Genomic DNA, 27440 nt, shown 5'->3' with positions numbered 1-27440 from the left:
TGGAAAGAGCTGGTGTTCCTACTGTTTTATACACTCAGTGTATTTGGACTTTTCTACAATACCTAAAATGTTTTTTCACACTTTAAGCCAGTCTCGAAACATCTGAACAAGACCTAGAGGGAAACTATGAGAGGCCATGTGATTGAGGGCTGGGTTGAGACGGTCTCTGACTGCTCCGCAACGTGAATGTCCCCGTGCGGAATAGTTTCATGGGCATTTATCCTATATTCAATTATCCCCCTGCAAGATGTATTTATCATTGTGATTTCTCCGGTACCTAGGCGTTAATTTACATCCCAGTTTCACGTTAAAGAAAAAAAACACTCAAATATGAATTAGTCCACTGATCATACATTCCCAAAATGTTTTGCATGTCAGCAATCAAGTTTTCAAGATGTAGAATTTTCAAGAAGCGAAGTGTCACTTGCCACATCATCATGACGCTAAGTTTTGCATCATGCAAAATGCAATATATCGACTCCGTCAAAAACATACACTAGGCTAAAACAAGGACAGTTGAGACATTCAATTTTACATGTCAGTCATCTTATTACTTAAGTATTTCAGATTACTGTCTCGCTTGTCATTACTGGTGAAACAGAACCTTTGCCAAGCATGACAAATTATACAATCAGAAACTATCCGTTGCCACAATTACTTTGCATATCTGTACCATTACTGCCATCTAGTGACTTTTTGAATACCCTTCACCTCTGCACATTCGCAAATTGTTGTCCTATTTCAAATTCAATAGCACCAAGTCAATGGTGGAAGACATGCTTCTGCTTCGGGGTTTTTTTCAATACATTTCAGATACAACTGATCTGTCTCAGTCTGAACATTCATAGTCAAATATGGAGATCTGTCAAGCATCTTACCTAAAACAACATTTGGTTTCCTTAACTTCTCATTAACTCATCCTTTTCCAGGAGGCATAAGGCATCCCTTGGAATCAATGGGACAGCGCTCAACCTTTTGGTGGTGGTGTTTGTGTATGTTTACATTCCAGTGCACCATGCATCATGACAGAAAACTGCTGCCCTTAATAGCATAGATTGATTATTTATCCACACACAAAGTACACGCACAGGGAGAGGTTATGCATTCTAATGTGTAATCACTGCAAGGCATGATAGCATACATGTTGCAAATCATAAAGGTCCACTGAGAAAGAAAACATATGATGGGGTGGCAGGTAGCATAGTGGTTAAGAATATTGGAGCAGAAACCATAAGGTTCCTAGGTGAAAAATCTGATGATGTGCTCTTGAGCAAGGCACTTAATGATTACATACCGTTTTACCTACTTCATACAAATATACAGTACTGTATTCCAGTCAAGGCTCATCCTATACACACATGATCTGTTAATTTACTGTCCATAATGTATATACACACCATCACAAACATGTATGTTTATGTTCCAGACACTGACATTTTTGGAGACAGAAACACGAGCATTTCGCTGCACCTGCGATAACATCTGCAAAATATGTGTCTGCTACCAATAACACTTTATTTGATTTAACCCGAATTGTTCCTGTAAGTCTGCTAAATGACGAAAATGAATAAATCAATTGCTTATTGAATCTTATTGAAACTATTTGAGTGTGCTGTTGCAAATTGTATTATCCTCGAGGACGCTGGCAACCTCGACACAGGGCAGACTCTGCTGTAGGCTGTGGTGGTCACCCCTCTATTTCCATGTCTATGCGCTGGTCCTACACATATCTGATTGGCTGTGCTGTCCTTATATTTTAGAACTCCTATCCCATTGGCTCAAAGTTTTTAAGGCGAACTTTAAACCGACTTTACCATTTTCTAATGGGGTAGGACCGGAATAATGCGAGGACTAATAGTGGAGTCTGAAGAGTCGAGTTTATTTTCTATTTGAAAAGTAAATGATCTAGCCTATTAACTGCATTTGCAAAAATAGGCCAAACTAAGACATGTGCTCAAATTGTATTTGATTGTTTTGTTTTGGCTCACCTATTGCATAAAATTGTTTTCTATTTCTTAGTTTCTAAATTGTATTTTTCTTTTAACAATTTCCTGGTGATTCCGTTGCACTTGGATTATTTATAGGATCGATTTGTAACGCAGAAGATACTTCTAAAGATGTCAAGCAGGAGATATGCTAACTTTTTCGTTCTTGGAGTGACATTTCTTGTATTTCTTACATTTTCGAAATGTGGGACACTAGTGAGGCGTTCAGCCCGTAAAGGGCACGAGATGCAGAGGCGAACGGCGGACAGGTACCAACACGCAACCGTGAATGATCAAGTTTATCAGACTCGGTGGAGAATGACGACGACTTCAAAACCCAAATTAAAACAGAAACAGTACCATTTTAATGGAAAGAAATACTGGAAATACGCAACTAATGTCACACTTCAGTTAAATGGGTGAGTAGCCAGTAATACATGTAGATTACTCCGGAGCCCGACAGTCAAAAGCAGGTGTTTTACAATAGCCTACATAACGTAGCCTATAGTATAGAGAATCAGACCATGTTTCAGTGTCCTTTTGTCGTTTGATAGTTTCATAAACATTTTGATTAAGACGGTACACATTTGGGGGTTTATTATTTTGTCTAATGGCTTGCCAATTATTGTCCTCTGGAAAGTCAGGCTACTAGAAAATAATTACTTGTGCTTTTAAAGTACATTTCTTTCAAATGGGTAGTCTCCTTCAAGTAATCTGTTTCAATTATCCATCCAAAATGGTAGACCACCATCCAATGTCATTCCATCCTAAAAATGTACACAGGTATGTATGTTTGCACAAGTCCCTCTTGGATTGTGAGAAATCCTTCTCTTTGACATAAGAGTTATCGATGTAAGTTACATGTGACTTGACTGCACCTTTTGATGAAAGTGCATGACAACAAGTGATAAATGGACCCAAAGTCAAATCACACAGGACTGGGAAATGGCACTTCATGCACAGCAAAGTTCATGGAGTTTGCCACTTTCTGAACGGGCCAGATTAGAGACTCAACACATCATCCGGTGAAGTATTCCCCTGACCTGCAGAGGAAATGTTGATCCTTAAAGCTAGGGTAGGAATTTTGATTATCCCATTGCATTAGTACATTACAGTACTTCTGCTCATACCATGAGCGGAAAACAGGGTACACGCTCTCTAAGCAATTAACAGGATTAATCATTACTTCCCATTTTCCAGACTGCTTTATTTGGATGCCTCAACTCATATGTTTTCAGTCAGTGAAAAAACATTTCACTAATTGAGATAAACTAGTACACACAACTAACTTAGCACCAACAGGCCATTTCTCTTTGGGGGCCATGACAGTCCCACTCTGCTCTATTTAGCCCCAATGCACAGAAGGAGCCTGGCTAAATGTCCAAAATAAACACTGTCATGGTTCTACTCGGGGGGGCATGGGGTGGCGGTTCAGCAGTTCAACCCAGGCTTAGGTGAGCGACCGACCTTCCCCGGAAACTGGCATCGCTTCAAAGCCTCTTTGATGAGGATCTTTAGCACCCCACGTCATTTAAGAGGGTAAAATATATTATTGATCTTCTCACGGGGGTGAAGTGGAGGGAAGTGGGACAAATCCCTGAACTCTGCTAGAACAAGAGCATGAATTGACTTGGCGGAGCTGCAGTGAGCCTATAGAGTGTGACTGTGTGTAACTAAGGCTCTCTTTGTGTGAGCCTTTTTATTCACAGCCACAGAGCTCCTCTGAAACATTGCAGCATTATGTGCTTGTACTGTACGGCAGGTTATAGGCCCTAACACAACACATGCCGCAATGCAGAAGCTCTTGGAGTCTCTCGTGTTCCAGAACATTCGTCCTGTTCCAGAGCAGAGAGACCCTAGAACTAAAAAAACGGCATTCAGTCTGAGCCTTTTAGAATAAGTCCTCAAAGATGAGAGGATAGAAAGCCCAAGTCTAAGAGTTAGGCACTTCAGAATCGGTGCTCAGTCACCAGAAGAAAAGGTTGAAGATAGAAAGTTGGATAGCCTATGGCAGTGGATGGGAGCAGTGTGAGTATGCAGGCTCTTAATGGGGTGGCTCCTCCACCCAGATGACAGGTCCCACTTAGTTCTGTAAACACAGGGGCTGGGGATTATTCTACTGTATTAGAGCAGTGTCAGCACCGCGTTAAGACTCGACTAGAGATAAAAAATAAAAAACATCCAGTAATTTTCCATTCCACAACCACCGCTGCTGACAACTCCCTATTTGGGGTGAAAGCAACCCCTCCACCTTGTCTCAGTGGTGTCTGCATTCAGCTGTCAGGTCGCGAGGGAGGAGGAGGCGCTGACCGCACCGAATTAACGGCACTCATCCCATCGCCAGCTGACCCCTTCCCCTGCGCCTAGTCATATAGGACCTCCGTCATGTGACCCATGCCCTCTCTGTTGAATGAGGCCATGTGCAAATGTTCACACATCCACTAGCTGCTATCTAAAAACCGTCTTCATAGTTGGAAGAACCCAGGTGGTGTTCAGTTCTCAAGACCTGCACTGAAGGGAACTGTCAGTCTGAGAGAACAATGATATGCCTGTCACAGTCCTGTTTGGGTTTGGTTAGGAAGTTTGCACATCTTTTGTTGAGATCGATTGGATGTTGCTGGTCAATTTAAAAAATCCTTTACCAAATGTCTTCAGGATTGTGTGCAAACTGAAAGATCTGCAATTTAGTGTTGATATAGTTGTAATTCCGGCGCATCAATGGTCTGACAGTCTGTTTTGGCAGTGACATCTGCTGAATTAGCCTCCACCTTGGCCTGGGGTTCAAAGGTCATTCAGTCTCCAGATAGGCTCACCTTCCTCTGGGTGAGTTCACTGCTGGGTTTGAATAGGGGCCCTGCCTCTGCTACTTTGCAGACCCCCAGTCAGACCCTTTTGGAAGAGGCTCCTGGCCCACTATTTGCAAACACACAATAAAGCCAGAAAACTGTAACTAATCAGCAAATCCCACAAAGGAGGTATAAGGGGAGCTCGGTGGCGCGGGTCACGCTGAGCTGTCACTTTGAAGAGGGCGTCGTCACCGTGGCTTGTGTTGGCGTGCTAATTGCCACTTCTCCCAGAAGCCCCCTGGATAAACAGGCGGGTGCCCCAGAAACGAGACTCTGCAGAGGACCCTTAATCCGGTTTTGTTTACCCAATCTGTGGAGCAGAGGGGGCAAGTGGCTGGACCAGAGACAGACAGATATGGCCAGACCAGTGTGGGAACACAATATCTGTCATGCATTGTGCACAGGACGGACAGAGGCCCTTCTCACCCAGGGCAACCACACCATGGCCCCTCATTCATATTCATAGCTCCCCTTTTAAACAAACTGCATCTATTACGTCCAAAGGCAAGTGTAAAGACAAGGAGGTATTAACTGTTTCACACTGAAGCAACAGTACATTTCTGGGGGCCCCAAGTAGTTTATTATGAATATCCAGGAAGTTGTGAAAATAGGACCGTGTTTAGATCCTTTTGTGATCAAATTAAGTGATTTATTTTGTATTCGTGACCTTGAACTGTGTTATAATGCAGTAGTGTCTGTGATTTCTGTGTGGGGTTCCTGTCTTTAAGCTTAACCTTAACTTATGACAGCCTAAACTTTGTACTGTGATAACTGCTGCCAGGGGCGGACTTGCCATTGGCATTTCGGGCAAATGGCAGATGGGCTGATCTATTTTTAGCTTTGTGGGCCTGTCTAACTTGGATTTTTTTGCCCAAAATTATCGTTATCTGGCTAATAATGTTGGCCTCAAGGAACAATTGGGCTGTTGTGCCAGCCTCGAGGAGAAAAATGGTCCAGTGTTGGGGCTTTAAGGAAAAAAATGGTCCGGTGTGGGAGCCTTAAGGAAAAAAATGGTCCAGTGTTGGGGCCTTAAGGAAAAAAATGGTCCGGTGTGGGAGCCTTAAGGAAAAAAATGGTCCAGTGTTGGGGCCTTAAGGAAAAAAATGGTCCAGTGTTGGGGCCTTAAGGAAAAAAATGGTCCAGTGTTGGGGCCTTAAGGAAAAAAATGGTCCAGTGTTGGGGCCTTAAGGAAAAAAATGGTCCAGTGTTGGGGCCTTAAGGAAAAAAATGGTCCAGTGTTGGGGCCTTAAGGAAAAAAATGGTCCGGTGTGGGAGCCTTAAGGAAAAAAATGGTCCGGTGTGGGAGCCTTAAGGAAAAAAATGGTCCAGTGTTGGGGCCTTAAGGAAAAAAATGGTCCAGTGTTGGGGCCTTAAGGAAAAAAATGGTCCGGTGTGGGAGCCTTAAGGAAAAAAATGGTCCAGTGTTGGGGCCTTAAGGAAAAAAATGGTCCGGTGTGGGAGCCTTAAGGAAAAAAATGGTCCGGTGTGGGAGCCTTAAGGAAAAAAATGGTCCAGTGTTGGGGCCTTAAGGAAAAAAAATGGTCCGGTGTGTTAGAAATGCCAGGGCCAATTTCTGGTCACAATCTGCACCTGACTGCTGCAGTGATCTGATCCTATAAACTCTGCTATCTTTAATATGTCGTCTGTCTGTCTCCCTTGCTCTCTGCAGGACTAACGTATGTGGAAACAGGTGCTGCCACGGATGGACCGTTTCACCCAAGACTCAGAAATGCACCAAACGTAAGATTATCATGTTCACTGACCTTTCCCCAAGCATAGCAGGACTGTCAGCCCTTCCATAACGTGTAATGTTGTTCCACATTGTTGGGGAAATATTATATAAAGATCTCGTCATACCGTATAATGGAATATCATGCATAAATCTTTTTTGTTGCAAGAAGCCTCCTTATACAATAGGGGATGGTTGTCCTTATATCAATGTCAAGTCAAATCAAATCAAATTTTATTTGTCACATACACATGGTTAGCAGATGTTAATGCGAGTGTAGCGAAATGCTTGTGCTTCTAGTTCCGACAATGCAGTAATAACCAACAAGTAATCTAACTAACAGTTCCTAAACTACCGTCTTATACACAGTGTAAGGGGATAAAGAATATGTACATAAGGATATATGAATGAGTGATGGTACAGAGCAGCATAGGCAAGATACAGTAGATGGTATCGAGTACAGTATATACATATAAGATGAGTATGTAAACAAAGTGGCATAGTTAAAGTGGCTAGTTATACATGTATTACATAAGGATGCAGTCGATGATATAGAGTACAGTATATACGTATGCATATGAGATTAATAATGTAGGGTAAGTAACATTATATAAGGTAGCATTGTTTAAAGTGGCTAGTGATATATTTCCATAATTTCCATCAAATCCCATTATTAAAGTGGCTGGAGTTGACCACGACAACCAGAGTTTTCTTGCCCATAGGGTGCACAGGGGCACGTGCCCCCTCAGATTTGTCCTGTTAACAAAATATATATAATAAGTCTGTAATACTACTAACCACCAACAATTTTATAAAGTTGCGTTAAGCTAGCCCAGATAGGTTCCAACTTCATAACTAGCTACCAAGAAGCCATTTCAGGCTATCAATCAAGTGAGTTATAAACAAGCTAGCTACTCTATCTTAGCTGGCATGCCTGCTGGCAAGGTTGGTAGACTTTAGAAAAGCGAGCAATAACTTAATGTTCTGAATAAGACTGCCATTCCTTTTATTATTTGACCCAGATTTTAGCAGAGAAGTATACTAGTTTCTTTAAAAAACAAATAGCCACCAGGAGGATACAGGCAGCTCAAGAGGTAAGCTTAGATATGCAGAAAAATACATATTTGTTTTTTACATAGAATTAAACCTAATGATTATGGCTCTAGATTGCAGGAAAAAGCTGTTTCAGGCCTAGCCCCCCTCCGGACCACCCCCCAGTCATCTTCACGTACTTTATGCCCCCTCAGATCTTTGGAGGACATGACACCCCTGATAACAAAACTCTCTATCATGGTACTTGTGATAGATCTATTCCCAGTACTGTACTGTATATAGATGGCAAGCTGTCAGTAGTTGGTTTAATAAGGAGTGAGCGAGCATCAATCAGGCTCTATAGGACAATGGAATGTTCTCTCCACCCAGCTGGAAGTTGTAATGTCATATCCAACATCAGCAGATCCCAGTCCAACCTGTGTTTCCTCCCATTTCACTCAGCCAGACATCTGGAGAACGTATGATTTCATTGTATCATCATTTTCTGATTATGATGGGGGGTGTGGATGGCAAATGTGAATTCCGGTCAAGACCTACACAGTTTACAGATATACTAGCTTAATTTGACCTTTTTAAACCTCGACCACACTACAATTAGCATTTTCTGCTACGCCGGAAAATTCTCTGCAACAACAGATTGATCAAATTAAGATAGGACACCTTTCGACTTGCAGTGTGCAGCAAAAAGCGTCCGGTATCGATATGTTTCGATATGTTATGAAAGTGAATATGTCATGTGTTGATAGTGTTGAGCACCTCTGGTCTTGAAGAGTCTGTCGTAGGCTGCATTTACACAGGCAGCCCAATTCTGACCTTTTTTCACTAATTGGTCTTTTGACCAATCAGATAAGCTCTGAAAAAGATATGATTTGAAAAGACCAATTTAGTGGGGGAAAAAAATCAGAATTGGGCTGACTGTGCAAACACAGCCATAGTGGTCTGTGATGATGGCCTAACTTGGACTTGACCCTGGAGCAGCAGGCCTTTTGCTAAACCCTTGACAGGCCTGGGCCCATATTCTTAAAGCGTCTCAGAGTAGGAGTGATAATCTAGGATCAGACCCCCCCCCTGCCCATATAATCATATTAATTATGATCTAAAAGGCATAACTGATTTTAGATCAGCAATGTAACTCTACACACAATGCGAGCACTGGTTTGTCTACACACCATGCTGTACACAGAGAAGAGGTCGGGACCTTTTAAGAAAGGAAGAGCTCCTATTCATGTCTGTCTCCCAACACATCTCTGTGGTGTAATCATTATAATCCACACCTCCATAAACCTTGTCGACAGGTATTGGACACCTTTACTTGATCCAACCCCTTGACCCAGAGGATTTAAAGGGCCAGTGTCATGTCAAAACAACCTGGCTCAGCATTCCTGCATAGCACGGCTCTGCACATTGTCAGGAAGCACAAACTCACTGCGAAACTCACACTCACTCACACACATTCATGCATGCACCCACAGAGGCACACACACGCAGGCATGCACACACACAAATATACTCCCATACTTCCTTTCCCCCTCTCTAAGGTGTATTGATCAGTTATAAAAGCCACACTGAAAAGGAAACTCTGAAGTGGAAGCAGATTTAGGCCTAGATTCAATCAGATCAAGCGTTAACCGGGGATGGCCGACACCCACATAGCCGATGTTTTGGTGTTGTTGGCGGTGGAACTGCGTTGGAGCTGTCGAATCGGTGAGCAGCTGCTCCTCTGATCTTTGTCATGAAACCACACCTGTCCCACTCGTGTTAGAAGTTCAGAATGAGAAAGTGTAGGCTATATCGAAATATGACCCTCAAATCGAAAATCATTAAACAAAATCATGAGGATTTCTATAATCCTAATCGAGGTGTAGATTCATTCTCACATTCCAGTGTTCACATTTGTAAGCAGTGCTGCATGGGATTTCTCTTCTTTTTTTTCAATTGCTAACATGTATTGGTCATAACTGAAGTCACATTGTCAAAACTCTTCACATAGTCAGAAAAACAGAAGTGTATGTGGACCAAACTGTGAATCATTTCTCATTGTAACTGCGTTCGTCTGTTGAATGAAGAGAGTCAGACCGAAATGCAGCGTGTAGGTTACTCATGACTTTAATGAAAGTATCGCGGTACATGAAATAACTGAACTAAATACAAAAACAACAGAACGGAACGTGAAACTAATTACAGCCTATCTGGTGACTACTACACAGAGACAGGTACAAACACCCACAAAATACAAAGCAAAAGTCAGGCTGCCTAAATACGGTTCCCAATCAGAGACAATGACAAGCACCTGACTCTGATTGAGAATCGCCTCAGGCAGCCAAGCCTAACAACACCCCTAATCAGCCGCGATCCCAAATAATACAAACCCCAATACGAATACAACATATAAACCCATGTCACACCCTGGCCTACCCAAACATATAACAAAAACACAAAATACAATGACCAAGGCGTGACACTCATTGCTTTCACACAAAATGCATTCAATTACCACATTCTCCAAAATCCATGAACTCTGTTCTCATTCATACTCCACCACCTAAAAAACTATATATTTGCAGCACATGTTTTCAAATACAAACACATTGTTTCCAAAACTGTTCAAAAACACATTCAAAACAGAATGATGGCAAATGTGGTGCATTTCTGCTGTAACCAGATTGAAACATATAGAACATTTTAGCAGAATATTTAATCATTCCAAACACAGCTGATTGCAATTTCAGCTGAAAGCCTAACCAAGTGTCCTGTTTTTAGTCTCGTTAACAAACAGACAAAAGAGGATGGCTTCGGAATGATTTAGTTTGGAAACATGGATCAAGGAAGAACGGTTGGTGGGGAAAGAAGAGTGGCAGGGTTGAATTAGACATTCCAGAAGATACTTTCCAAGATGCATCACCAGAGAAGACATAAGATGTGATGTTGATGAGAACTTGTGGCCAAATGCAGGAGAGAGGGAGAACTAGAACCCTCACAGTACTCTACAGTATGAGTGATTATACTATACATGTGGATGAGAACTAGAACCTCACAGTACTGGACAGTATGAGTGATTATACTACACATGTTGATGAGAACTAGAACCCTCACAGTACTCTACAGTATGAGTGATTATACTACACATGTTGAATGAGAAGTAGAACCCTCACAGAACTCTACAATATGAGTGATTATACTACACATGTTGATGAGAACTAGAACCCTCACAGTACTCTACAGTATGAGTGATTACACTACACATGTTGATGAGAACTAGAACCCTCACAGTACTCTACAATATGAGTGATTATACTATACATGTTGATGAGAACTAGAACCCTCACAGTACTGGACAGTATGAGTGATTTATACTACACATGTTGATGAGAACTAGAACCCTCACAGTACTCTACAATATGAGTGATTATACTACACATGTTGATGAGAACTAGAACCCTCACAGTACTCTACAGTATGAGTGATTATACTAAACATGTTGATGAGAACTAGAACCCTCACAGTACTCTACAGTATGAGTGATTATACTACACATGTTGATGAGAACTAGAACTCTCACAATACTCTACAATATGAGTGATTATACTAAACATGTTGATGAGAACTAGAACCCTCACAGTACTCTACAATATGAGTGATTATACTACACATGTTGATGAGAACTAGAACCCTCACAGTACTCTACAGTATGAGTGATTATACTACACATGTTGATGAGAACTAGAACCCTCACAGTACTCTATAATATGAGTGATTATACTACACATGATGATGAGAACTAGAACCCTCACAGTACTCTACAGTATGAGTGATTATACTACACATGTTGATGAGAACTAGAACCCTCACAGTACACTACAATATGAGTGATTATACTACACATGTTGATGAGAACTAGAACCCTCACAGTACTCTACAGTATGAGTGATTATACTACACATGTTGATGAGAACTAGAACCCTCACAGTACTGGACAGTATGAGTGATTATACTACACATGTTGATGAGAAGTAGAACCCTCACAGTACTCTACAATATGAGTGATTATACTACACATGTTGATGAGAACTAGAACCCTCACAGTACTCTACAGTATGAGTGATTATACTACACATGTTGATGAGAACTAGAACCCTCACAGTACTCTATAATATGAGTGATTATACTACACATGATGATGAGAACTAGAACCCTCACAGTACTCTACAGTATGAGTGATTATACTACACATGTTGATGAGAATTAGAACCCTCACAGTACTCTACAGTATGAGTGATTATACTACACATGTTGATGAGAACTAGAACCCTCACAGTACTCTACAGTATGAGTGATTATACTACACATGTTGATGAGAACTAGAACCCTCACAGTACTCTACAGTATGAGTGATTATACTATACATGTTGATGAGAACTAGAACCCTCACAGTAATGTACAGTATGAGTGATTATACTACACATGTTGATGAGAACTAGAACCCTCACAGTACTCTACAGTATGAGTGATTATACTATACATGTTGATGAGAACTAGAACCCTCACAGTAATGTACAGTATGATTGATTATACTACACATGTTGATGAGAACAAGAACCCTCACAGTACTCTACAGTATGAGTGATTATACTACACATGTTGATGAGAACTAGAACCCTCACAATACTCTACAATATGAGTGATTATACTAAACATGTTGATGAGAACTAGAACCCTCACAGTACTCTACAGTACGAGTGATTATACTACATATGTTGATGAGAACTAGAACCCTCACAGTACTTTACAGTATGAGTGATTATACTATACATGTTGATGAGAACTAGAACCCTCACAGTACTCTACAATATGAGTGATTATACTACACATGTTGATGAGAACTAGAACCCTCACAGTACTCTACAGTACGAGTGACTATACTACACATGTTGATGAGAACTAGAACCCTCACAGTACTCTACAATATGAGTGATTATACTACACATGTTGATGAGAACTAGAACCCTCACAGTACACTACAATATGAGTGATTATACTACACATGTTGATGAGAACTTGAACCCTCACAGTACTCTACAATATGAGTGATTATACTACACATGTTGATGAGAACTAGAACCCTCACAGTACTCTACAGTACGAGTGATTATACTATACATGTTGATGAGAACTAGAACCCTCACAGTACTCTACAATATGAGTGATTATACTACACATGTTGATGAGAACTAGAACCCTCACAGTACTCTACAGTACGAGTGATTATACTACACATGTTGATGAGAACTAGAACCCTCACAGTACTCTATAATATGAGTGATTATACTACACATGATGATGAGAACTAGAACCCTCACAGTACTCTACAGTATGAGTGATTATACTACACATGTTGATGAGAATTAGAACCCTCACAGTACTCTACAGTATGAGTGATTATACTATACATGTTGATGAGAACTAGAACCCTCACAGTACTCTATAATATGAGTGATTATACTACACATGTTGATGAGAACTAGAACCCTCACAGTACTCTACAGTATGAGTGATTATACTACACATGTTGATGAGAACTAGAACCCTCACAGTACTCTACAGTATTAGTGATTATACTACACATGTTGATGAGAACTAGAACCCTCACATTACTCTACAATATGAGTGATTATACTATACATGTTGATGAGAACTAGAACCCTCACAGTACTGGACAGTATGAGTGATTATACTACACATGTTGATGAGAAGTAGAACCCTCACAGTACTCTACAATATGAGTGATTATACTACACATGTTGATGAGAACTAGAACCCTCACAGTACTCTACAGTATGAGTTATTATACTACACATGTTGATGAGAACTAGAACCCTCACAGTACTCTATAATATGAGTGATTATACTACACATGATGATGAGAACTAGAACCCTCACAGTACTCTACAGTATGAGTGATTATACTATACATGTTGATGAGAACTAGAACCCTCACAGTAATGTACAGTATGAGTGATTATACTACACATGTTGATGAGAACTAGAACCCTCACAGTACTCTACAGTATGAGTGATTATACTATACATGTTGATGAGAACTAGAACCCTCACAGTACTCTACAGTATGATTGATTATACTACACATGTTGATGAGAACAAGAACCCTCACAGTACTCTACAGTACGAGTGATTATACTACATATGTTGATGAGAACTAGAACCCTCACAGTACTTTACAGTATGAGTGATTATACTACACATGTTGATGAGAACTAGAACCCTCACAGTACTCTACAGTATGAGTGATTATACTACACATGTTGATGAGAACTAGAACCCTCACAGTACTCTACAGTACGAGTGATTATACTAAACATGTTGATGAGAACTAGAACCCTCACAGTACTCTACAGTACGAGTGACTATACTACACATGTTGATGAGAACTAGAACCCTCACAGTACTCTACAGTACGAGTGATTATACTATACATGTTGATGAGAACTAGAACCCTCACAGTACTTTACAATATGAGTGATTATACTACACATGTTGATGAGAACTAGAACCCTCACAGTACTCTACAGTATGAGTGATTATACTACACACGTTGATGAGAACTAGAACCCTCACAGTACTCTACAGTATGAGTGATTATACTACACATGTTGATGAGAACTAGAACTCTAACAATACTCTACAATATGAGTGATTATACTAAACATGTTGATGAGAACTAGAACCCTCACAGTACTCTACAGTACGATACTACACATGTTGATGAGAACTAGAACCCTCACAGTACTATACTACACATGTTGATGAGAACTAGAACCCTCACAGTACTCTACAGTATGAGTGATTATACTATACATGTTGATGAGAACTAGAACCCTCACAGTACTGGACAGTATGAGTGATTATACTACACATGTTGATGAGAAGTAGAACCCTCACAGTACTCTACAATATGAGTGATTATACTACACATGTTGATGAGAACTAGAACCCTCACAGTACTCTACAGTATGAGTGATTATACTACACATGTTGATGAGAACTAGAACCCTCACAGTACTCTATAATATGAGTGATTATACTACACATGATGATGAGAACTAGAACCCTCACAGTACTCTACAGTATGAGTGATTATACTACACATGTTGATGAGAATTAGAACCCTCACAGTACTCTACAGTATGAGTGATTATACTATACATGTTGATGAGAACTAGAACCCTCACAGTACACTACAATATGAGTGATTATACTACACATGTTGATGAGAACTAGAACCCTCACAGTACTCTACAATATGAGTGATTATACTACACATGTTGATGAGAACTAGAACCCTCACAGTACTCTACAGTACGAGTGATTATACTATACATGTTGATGAGAACTAGAACCCTCACAGTACACTACAATATGAGTGATTATACTACACATGTTGATGAGAACTTGAACCCTCACAGTACTCTACAATATGAGTGATTATACTACACATGTTGATGAGAACTAGAACCCTCACAGTACTCTACAGTACGAGTGATTATACTGTACATGTTGATGAGAACTAGAACCCTCACAGTACTCTACAATATGAGTGATTATACTACACATGTTGATGAGAACTAGAACCCTCACAGTACTCTACAGTACGAGTGATTATACTACACATGTTGATGAGAACTAGAACCCTCACAGTACTCTATAATATGAGTGATTATACTACACATGATGATGAGAACTAGAACCCTCACAGTACTCTACAGTATGAGTGATTATACTACACATGTTGATGAGAATTAGAACCCTCACAGTACTCTACAGTATGAGTGATTATACTACACATGTTGATGAGAACTAGAACCCTCACAGTACTCTATAATATGAGTGATTATACTACACATGTTGATGAGAACTAGAACCCTCACAGTACTCTACAGTATGAGTGATTATACTACACATGTTGATGAGAACTAGAACCCTCACAGTACTCTACAGTATTAGTGATTATACTACACATGTTGATGAGAACTAGAACCCTCACATTACTCTACAATATGAGTGATTATACTATACATGTTGATGAGAACTAGAACCCTCACAGTACTGGACAGTATGAGTGATTATACTACACATGTTGATGAGAAGTAGAACCCTCACAGTACTCTACAATATGAGTGATTATACTACACATGTTGATGAGAACTAGAACCCTCACAGTACTCTACAGTATGAGTTATTATACTACACATGTTGATGAGAACTAGAACCCTCACAGTACTCTATAATATGAGTGATTATACTACACATGATGATGAGAACTAGAACCCTCACAGTACTCTACAGTATGAGTGATTATACTACACATGTTGATGAGAACTAGAACCCTCACAGTACTCTACAGTATGAGTGATTATACTATACATGTTGATGAGAACTAGAACCCTCACAGTACTCTACAGTACGAGTGACTATACTACACATGTTGATGAGAACTAGAACCCTCACAGTACTCTACAGTATGAGTGATTATACTACACATGTTGATGAGAACTAGAACCCTCACAGTACTCTACAGTATGAGTGATTATACTACACATGTTGATGAGAACTAGAACCCTCACAGTACTCTACAGTATGAGTGATTATACTATACATGTTGATGAGAACTAGAACCCTCACAGTAATGTACAGTATGAGTGATTATACTACACATGTTGATGAGAACTAGAACCCTCACAGTACTCTACAGTATGAGTGATTATACTATACATGTTGATGAGAACTAGAACCCTCACAGTACTCTACAGTATGATTGATTATACTACACATGTTGATGAGAACAAGAACCCTCACAGTACTCTACAGTACGAGTGATTATACTACATATGTTGATGAGAACTAGAACCCTCACAGTACTTTACAGTATGAGTGATTATACTACACATGTTGATGAGAACTAGAACCCTCACAGTACTCTACAGTATGAGTGATTATACTACACATGTTGATGAGAACTAGAACCCTCACAGTACTCTACAGTACGAGTGATTATACTAAACATGTTGATGAGAACTAGAACCCTCACAGTACTCTACAGTATGAGTGATTATACTACACATGTTGATGAGAACTAGAACCCTCACAGTACTCTACAGTATTAGTGATTATACTATACATGTTGATGAGAACTAGAACCCTCACAGTACTCTACAATATGAGTGATTATACTACACATGTTGATGAGAACTAGAACCCTCACAGTACTCTACAGTATGAGTGATTATACTACACATGTTGATGAGAACTAGAACCCTCACAGTACTCTACAGTATGAGTGATTATACTACACATGTTGATGAGAACTAGAACCCTCACAATACTCTACAATATGAGTGATTATACTAAACATGTTGATGAGAACTAGAACCCTCACAGTACTCTACAGTACGAGTGACTATACTACACATGTTGATGAGAACTAGAACCCTCACAGTACTCTACAATATGAGTGATTATACTATACATGTTGATGAGAACTAGAACCCTCACAGTACTGGACAGTATGAGTGATTATACTACACATGTTGATGAGAAGTAGAACCCTCACAGTACTCTACAATATGAGTGATTATACTACACATGTTGATGAGAACTAGAACCCTCACAGTACTCTACAGTATGAGTGATTATACTACACATGTTGATGAGAACTAGAACCCTCACAGTACTCTATAATATGAGTGATTATACTACACATGATGATGAGAACTAGAACCCTCACAGTACTCTACAGTATGAGTGATTATACTACACATGTTGATGAGAATTAGAACCCTCACAGTACTCTACAGTATGAGTGATTATACTATACATGTTGATGAGAACTAGAACCCTCACAGTACACTACAATATGAGTGATTATACTACACATGTTGATGAGAACTAGAACCCTCACAGTACTCTACAATATGAGTGATTATACTACACATGTTGATGAGAACTAGAACCCTCACAGTACTCTACAGTACGAGTGATTATACTATACATGTTGATGAGAACTAGAACCCTCACAGTACTCTACAATATGAGTGATTATACTACACATGTTGATGAGAACTAGAACCCTCACAGTACTCTACAGTACGAGTGACTATACTACACATGTTGATGAGAACTAGAACCCTCACAGTACTCTATAATATGAGTGATTATACTACACATGTTGATGAGAACTAGAACCCTCACAGTACTCTACAGTATGAGTGATTATACTACACATGTTGATGAGAACTAGAATCCTCACAGTACTCTACAGTACGAGTGATTATACTATACATGTTGATGAGAACTAGAACCCTCACAGTACTCTACAGTACGAGTGACTATACTACACATGTTGATGAGAACTAGAACCCTCACAGTACTCTACAGTATGAGTGATTATACTACACATGTTGATGAGAACTAGAACCCTCACAGTACTCTACAGTATGAGTGATTATACTACACATGTTGATGAGAACTAGAACCCTCACAGTACTCTACAGTATGAGTGATTATACTACACATGTTGATGAGAACTAGAATCCTCACAGTACTCTACAGTATGAGTGATTATACTACACATGTTGATGAGAACTAGAACCCTCACAGTACTCTACAGTATGAGTGATTATACTACACATGTTGATGAGAACTAGAACCCTCACAGTACTCTACAATATGAGTGATTATACTATACATGTTGATGAGAACTAGAACCCTCACAGTACTGGACAGTATGAGTGATTATACTACACATGTTGATGAGAAGTAGAACCCTCACAGTACTCTACAATATGAGTGATTATACTACACATGTTGATGAGAACTAGAACCCTCACAGTACTCTACAGTATGAGTGATTATACTACACATGTTGATGAGAACTAGAACCCTCACAGTACTCTATAATATGAGTGATTATACTACACATGATGATGAGAACTAGAACCCTCACAGTACTCTACAGTATGAGTGATTATACTACACATGTTGATGAGAATTAGAACCCTCACAGTACTCTACAGTATGAGTGATTATACTATACATGTTGATGAGAACTAGAACCCTCACAGTACTCTATAATATGAGTGATTATACTACACATGTTGATGAGAACTAGAACCCTCACAGTACACTACAATATGAGTGATTATACTACACATGTTGATGAGAACTAGAACCCTCACAGTACACTACAATATGAGTGATTATACTACACATGTTGATGAGAACTAGAACCCTCACAGTACTCTACAATATGAGTGATTATACTACACATGTTGATGAGAACTAGAACCCTCACAGTACTCTACAATATGAGTGATTATACTGCACATGTTGATGAGAACTAGAACCCTCACAGTACTCTACAGTACGAGTGATTATACTATACATGTTGATGAGAACTAGAACCCTCACAGTACTCTACAATATGAGTGATTATACTACACATGTTGATGAGAACTAGAACCCTCACAGTACTCTACAGTACGAGTGACTATACTACACATGTTGATGAGAACTAGAACCCTCACAGTACTCTATAATATGAGTGATTATACTACACATGTTGATGAGAACTAGAACCCTCACAGTACTCTACAGTATGAGTGATTATACTACACATGTTGATGAGAACTAGAACCTCACAGTACTCTACAGTATGAGTGATTATACTATACATGTTGATGAGAACTAGAACCCTCACAGTACTCTACAGTACGAGTGACTATACTACACATGTTGATGAGAACTAGAACCCTCACAGTACTCTACAGTATGAGTGATTATACTACACATGTTGATGAGAACTAGAACCCTCACAGTACTCTACAGTATGAGTGATTATACTACACATGTTGATGAGAACTAGAACCCTCACAGTACTCTACAGTATGAGTGATTATACTACACATGTTGATGAGAACTAGAATCCTCACAGTACTCTACAGTATGAGTGATTATACTACACATGTTGATGAGAACTAGAACCCTCACAGTACTCTACAGTACGAGTGATTATACTACACATGTTGATGAGAACTAGAACCCTCACAGTACTCTACAATATGAGTGATTATACTACACATGTTGATGAGAACTAGAACCCTCACAGTACTCTACAGTACGAGTGACTATACTACACATGTTGATGAGAACTAGAACCCTCACAGTACTCTATAATATGAGTGATTATACTACACATGTTGATGAGAACTAGAACCCTCACAGTACTCTACAGTATGAGTGATTATACTACACATGTTGATGAGAACTAGAATCCTCACAGTACTCTACAGTATGAGTGATTATACTATACATGTTGATGAGAACTAGAACCCTCACAGTACTCTACAGTACGAGTGACTATACTACACATGTTGATGAGAACTAGAACCCTCACAGTACTCTACAGTATGAGTGATTATACTACACATGTTGATGAGAACTAGAACCCTCACAGTACTCTACAGTATGAGTGATTATACTACACATGTTGATGAGAACTAGAACCCTCACAGTACTCTACAGTATGAGTGATTATACTACACATGTTGATGAGAACTAGAACCCTCACAGTACTCTACAGTATGAGTGATTATACTACACATGTTGATGAGAACTAGAACCCTCACAGTACTCTACAGTACGAGTGATTATACTACACATGTTGATGAGAACTAGAACCCTCACAGTACTCTACAATATGAGTGATTATACTATACATGTTGATGAGAACTAGAACCCTCACAGTACTGGACAGTATGAGTGATTATACTACACATGTTGATGAGAAGTAGAACCCTCACAGTACTCTACAATATGAGTGATTATACTACACATGTTGATGAGAACTAGAACCCTCACAGTACTCTACAGTATGAGTGATTATACTACACATGTTGATGAGAACTAGAACCCTCACAGTACTCTATAATATGAGTGATTATACTACACATGATGATGAGAACTAGAACCCTCACAGTACTCTACAGTATGAGTGATTATACTACACATGTTGATGAGAATTAGAACCCTCACAGTACTCTACAGTATGAGTGATTATACTATACATGTTGATGAGAACTAGAACCCTCACAGTACTCTATAATATGAGTGATTATACTACACATGTTGATGAGAACTAGAACCCTCACAGTACTCTACAGTATGAGTGATTATACTACACATGTTGATGAGAACTAGAACCCTCACAGTACTCTACAGTATTAGTGATTATACTACACATGTTGATGAGAACTAGAACCCTCACATTACTCTACAATATGAGTGATTATACTATACATGTTGATGAGAACTAGAACCCTCACAGTACTCTACAGTATGAGTGATTATACTATACATGTTGATGAGAACTAGAACCCTCACAGTAATGTACAGTATGAGTGATTATACTACACATGTTGATGAGAACTAGAACCCTCACAGTACTCTACAGTATGAGTGATTATACTATACATGTTGATGAGAACTAGAACCCTCACAGTAATGTACAGTATGATTGATTATACTACACATGTTGATGAGAACAAGAACCCTCACAGTACTCTACAGTATGAGTGATTATACTACACATGTTGATGAGAACTAGAACCCTCACAATACTCTACAATATGAGTGATTATACTAAACATGTTGATGAGAACTAGAACCCTCACAGTACTCTACAGTACGAGTGATTATACTATACATGTTGATGAGAACTAGAACCCTCACAGTACTCTACAATATGAGTGATTATACTACACATGTTGATGAGAACTAGAACCCTCACAGTACTCTACAGTACGAGTGACTATACTACACATGTTGATGAGAACTAGAACCCTCACAGTACTCTACAGTACGAGTGATTATACTAAACATGTTGATGAGAACTAGAACCCTCACAGTACTCTACAGTACGAGTGACCATACTACACATGTTGATGAGAACTAGAACCCTCACAGTACTCTACAGTACGAGTGATTATACTATACATGTTGATGAGAACTAGAACCCTCACAGTACTTTACAATATGAGTGATTATACTACACATGTTGATGAGAACTAGAACCCTCACAGTACTCTACAGTATGAGTGATTATACTACACACGTTGATGAGAACTAGAACCCTCACAGTACTCTATAATATGAGTGATTATACTACACATGTTGATGAGAACTAGAACCCTCACAGTACTCTACAATATGAGTGATTATACTATACATGTTGATGAGAACTAGAACCCTCACAGTACTCTATAATATGAGTGATTATACTACACATGTTGATGAGAACTAGAACCCTCACAGTACTCTACAGTATGAGTGATTATACTACACATGTTGATGAGAACTAGAACCCTCACAGTACTCTACAGTATTAGTGATTATACTACACATGTTGATGAGAACTAGAACCCTCACATTACTCTACAATATGAGTGATTATACTATACATGTTGATGAGAACTAGAACCCTCACAGTACTGGACAGTATGAGTGATTATACTACACATGTTGATGAGAAGTAGAACCCTCACAGTACTCTACAATATGAGTGATTATACTACACATGTTGATGAGAACTAGAACCCTCACAGTACTCTACAGTATGAGTTATTATACTACACATGTTGATGAGAACTAGAACCCTCACAGTACTCTATAATATGAGTGATTATACTACACATGATGATGAGAACTAGAACCCTCACAGTACTCTACAGTATGAGTGATTATACTACACATGTTGATGAGAACTAGAACCCTCACAGTACTCTACAGTACGAGTGACTATACTACACATGTTGATGAGAACTAGAACCCTCACAATACTCTACAATATGAGTGATTATACTACACATGTTGATGAGAACTAGAACCCTCACAGTACTCTACAGTACGAGTGACTATACTACACATGTTGATGAGAACTAGAACCCTCACAGTACTCTACAGTACGAGTGATTATACTAAACATGTTGATGAGAACTAGAACCCTCACAGTACTCTACAGTACGAGTGACCATACTACACATGTTGATGAGAACTAGAACCCTCACAGTACTCTACAGTACGAGTGATTATACTATACATGTTGATGAGAACTAGAACCCTCACAGTACTTTACAATATGAGTGATTATACTACACATGTTGATGAGAACTAGAACCCTCACAGTACTCTACAGTATGAGTGATTATACTACACACGTTGATGAGAACTAGAACCCTCACAGTACTCTACAGTATGAGTGATTATACTACACATGTTGATGAGAACTAGAACTCTCACAATACTCTACAATATGAGTGATTATACTAAACATGTTGATGAGAACTAGAACCCTCACAGTACTCTACAGTACGAGTGACTATACTACACATGTTGATGAGAACTAGAACCCTCACAGTACTCTACAATATGAGTGATTATACTATACATGTTGATGAGAACTAGAACCCTCACAGTACTGGACAGTATGAGTGATTATACTACACATGTTGATGAGAATTAGAACCCTCACAGTACTCTACAGTATGAGTGATTATACTATACATGTTGATGAGAACTAGAACCCTCACAGTACTCTATAATATGAGTGATTATACTACACATGTTGATGAGAACTAGAACCCTCACAGTACTCTACAATATGAGTGATTATACTATACATGTTGATGAGAACTAGAACCCTCACAGTACTGGACAGTATGAGTGATTATACTACACATGTTGATGAGAATTAGAACCCTCACAGTACTCTACAGTATGAGTGATTATACTATACATGTTGATGAGAACTAGAACCCTCACAGTACTCTATAATATGAGTGATTATACTACACATGTTGATGAGAACTAGAACCCTCACAGTACTCTACAGTATGAGTGATTATTCTACACATGTTGATGAGAACTAGAACCCTCACAGTACTCTATAATATGAGTGATTATACTACACATGTTGATGAGAACTAGAACCCTCACAGTACTCTACAGTATGAGTGATTATTCTACACATGTTGATGAGAACTAGAACCCTCTCAATACTCTACAATATGAGTGATTATACAAAACATGTTGATGAGAACTAGAACCCTCACAGTACTCTACAGTACGAGTGACTATACTACACATGTTGATGAGAAGTAGAACCCTCACAGTACTCTACAATATGAGTGATTATACTACACATGTTGATGAGAACTAGAACCCTCACAGTACTCTACAGTATGAGTGATTATACTACACATGTTGATGAGAACTAGAACCCACACAGTACTCTACAGTATGAGTGATTATACTACACATGTTGATGAGAACTAGAACCCTCACAGTACTCTACAGTATTAGTGATTATACTATACATGTTGATGAGAACTAGAACCCTCACAGTACTGGACAGTATGAGTGATTATACTACACATGTTGATGAGAACTAGAACCCTCACAGTACTCTACAGTATGAGTGATTATACTATACATGTTGATGAGAACTAGAACCCTCACAGTACTCTACAGTACGAGTGATTATACTATACATGTTGATGAGAACTAGAACCCTCACAGTACTTTACAATATGAGTGATTATACTACACATGTTGATGAGAACTAGAACCCTCACAGTACTCTACAGTATGAGTGATTATACTACACATGTTGATGAGAACTAGAACCCTCACAGTACTCTACAGTATGAGTGATTATACTACACATGTTGATGAGAACTAGAACTCTCACAATACTCTACAATATGAGTGATTATACTAAACATGTTGATGAGAACTAGAACCCTCACAGTACTCTACAGTACGAGTGACTATACTACACATGTTGATGAGAACTAGAACCCTCACAGTACTCTACAATATGAGTGATTATACTATACATGTTGATGAGAACTAGAACCCTCACAGTACTGGACAGTATGAGTGATTATACTACACATGTTGATGAGAAGTAGAACCCTCACAGTACTCTACAATATGAGTGATTATACTACACATGTTGATGAGAACTAGAACCCTCACAGTACTCTACAGTATGAGTGATTATACTACACATGTTGATGAGAACTAGAATCCTCACAGTACTCTACAGTATGAGTGATTATACTACACATGTTGATGAGAACTAGAACCCTCACAGTACTCTACAGTATGAGTGATTATACTACACATGTTGATGAGAACTAGAACCCTCACAGTACTCTACAGTATGAGTGATTATACTACACATGTTGATGAGAACTAGAACCCACACAGTACTCTACAGTATGAGTGATTATACTACACATGTTGATGAGAACTAGAACCCTCACAGTACTCTACAGTATGAGTGATTATACTACACATGTTGATGAGAACTAGAACCCTCTCAATACTCTACAATATGAGTGATTATACTAAAATTGTTGATGAGAACTAGAACCCTCACAGTACTCTACAGTATGAGTGATTATACTACACATGTTGATGAGAACTAGAACCCTCACAATACTCTACAATATGAGTGATTATACTAAAATTGTTGATGAGAACTAGAACCCTCACAGTACTCTACAGTACGAGTGACTATACTACACATGTTGATGAGAACTAGAACCCTCACAGTACTCTACAGTATGAGTGATTATACTACACATGTTGATGAGAACTAGAACCCTCACAATACTCTACAATATGAGTGATTATACAAATAATGTTGATGAGAACTAGAACCCTCACAGTACTCTACAGTACGAGTGACTATACTACACATGTTGATGAGAACTAGAACCCTCACAGTACTCTACAATATGAGTGATTATACTATACATGTTAATGAGAAATAGAACCCTCACAGTACTGGACAGTATGAGTGATTATACTACACATGTTGAATGAGAAGTAGAACCCTCACAGTACTCTATAATATGAGTGATTATACTACACATGTTGATGAGAACTAGAACACTCACAGTACTCTACAGTATGAGTGATTATACTACACATGTTGATGAGAACTAGAACCCTCACAGTACTCTACAGTATGAGTGATTATACTATACATGTTGATTAGAACTAGAACCCTCACAGTAATGTACAGTATGAGTGATTATACTACACATGTTGATGAGAACTAGAACCCTCACAGTACTCTACCGTATGAGTGATTATACTATACATGTTGATGAGAACTAGAACCCTCACAGTACTCTACAGTATGAGTGATTATACTACACATGTTGATGAGAACTAGAACCCTCACAGTACTCTACAGTATGAGTGATTATACTACACATGTTGATGAGAACTAGAACCCTCACAGTACTCTACAGTATGAGTGATTATACTATACATGTTGATGAGAACTAGAACCCTCACAGTACTCTACAGTATGAGTGATTATACTACACATGTTGATGAGAACTAGAACCCTCACAGTACTCTACAGTATGAGTGATTATACTATACATGTTGATGAGAACTAGAACCCTCACAGTAATGTACAGTATGAGTGATTATACTACACATGTTGATGAGAACTAGAACCCTCACAGTACTCTACAGTATGAGTGATTATACTATACATGTTGATGAGAACTAGAACCCTCACAGTAATGTACAGTATGATTGATTATACTACACATGTTGATGAGAACAAGAACCCTCACAGTACTCTACAGTATGAGTGATTATACTACACATGTTGATGAGAACTAGAACCCTCACAATACTCTACAATATGAGTGATTATACTAAACATGTTGATGAGAACTAGAACCCTCACAGTACTCTACAGTACGAGTGATTATACTACACATGTTGATGAGAACTAGAACCCTCACAGTACTTTACAGTATGAGTGATTATACTATACATGTTGATGAGAACTAGAACCCTCACAGTACTCTACAATATGAGTGATTATACTACACATGTTGATGAGAACTAGAACCCTCACAGTACTCTACAGTACGAGTGACTACACTACACATGTTGATGAGAACTAGAACCCTCACAGTACTCTACAGTACGAGTGATTATACTAAACATGTTGATGAGAACTAGAACCCTCACAGTACTCTATAATATGAGTGATTATACTACACATGATGATGAGAACTAGAACCCTCACAGTACTCTACAGTATGAGTGATTATACTACACATGTTGATGAGAATTAGAACCCTCACAGTACTCTACAGTATGAGTGATTATACTATACATGTTGATGAGAACTAGAACCCTCACAGTACTCTATAATATGAGTGATTATACTACACATGTTGATGAGAACTAGAACCCTCACAGTACTCTACAGTATGAGTGATTATTCTACACATGTTGATGAGAACTAGAACCCTCACAGTACTCTATAATATGAGTGATTATACTACACATGTTGATGAGAACTAGAACCCTCACAGTACTCTACAGTATGAGTGATTATTCTACACATGTTGATGAGAACTAGAACCCTCTCAATACTCTACAATATGAGTGATTATACAAAACATGTTGATGAGAACTAGAACCCTCACAGTACTCTACAGTACGAGTGACTATACTACACATGTTGATGAGAACTAGAACCCTCACAGTACTCTACAATATGAGTGATTATACTATACATGTTGATGAGAAATAGAACCCTCACAGTACTGGACCGTATGAGTGATTATACTACACATGTTGAATGAGAAGTAGAACCCTCACAGTACTCTACAATATGAGTGATTATACTACACATGTTGATGAGAACTAGAA

At 38.9% G+C, this 27440-nt stretch overlaps 1 protein-coding gene across 4 annotated transcripts in view; it reads left to right on the top strand.

Annotated features, from left to right (window-relative positions):
• Positions 1–1819: 1819 nt before the first annotated feature.
• The window catches only part of LOC123993029 (latent-transforming growth factor beta-binding protein 4-like), a 105426-nt gene continuing 79805 nt past the window's right edge, over positions 1820–27440 (top strand). For all 4 annotated transcript variants that reach the window (XM_046294766.1, XM_046294768.1, XM_046294765.1 and 1 more), the window contains exons 1-2: positions 1820–2404; positions 6501–6571. In XM_046294766.1, coding sequence (XP_046150722.1) covers positions 2118–2404; positions 6501–6571 — 358 coding nt within the window. In that variant the 5' untranslated portion in view covers positions 1820–2117. The remainder of the gene's footprint in view (positions 2405–6500; positions 6572–27440) is intronic.

The sequence above is a fragment of the Oncorhynchus gorbuscha genome, linkage group LG13 (genome assembly GCF_021184085.1).
Source record: "Oncorhynchus gorbuscha isolate QuinsamMale2020 ecotype Even-year linkage group LG13, OgorEven_v1.0, whole genome shotgun sequence".
NCBI lineage: Eukaryota > Metazoa > Chordata > Actinopteri > Salmoniformes > Salmonidae > Oncorhynchus > Oncorhynchus gorbuscha.
Note: the sequence above shows the minus strand (reverse complement) of the source record. Positions and strands in the feature narration are given on the sequence as shown.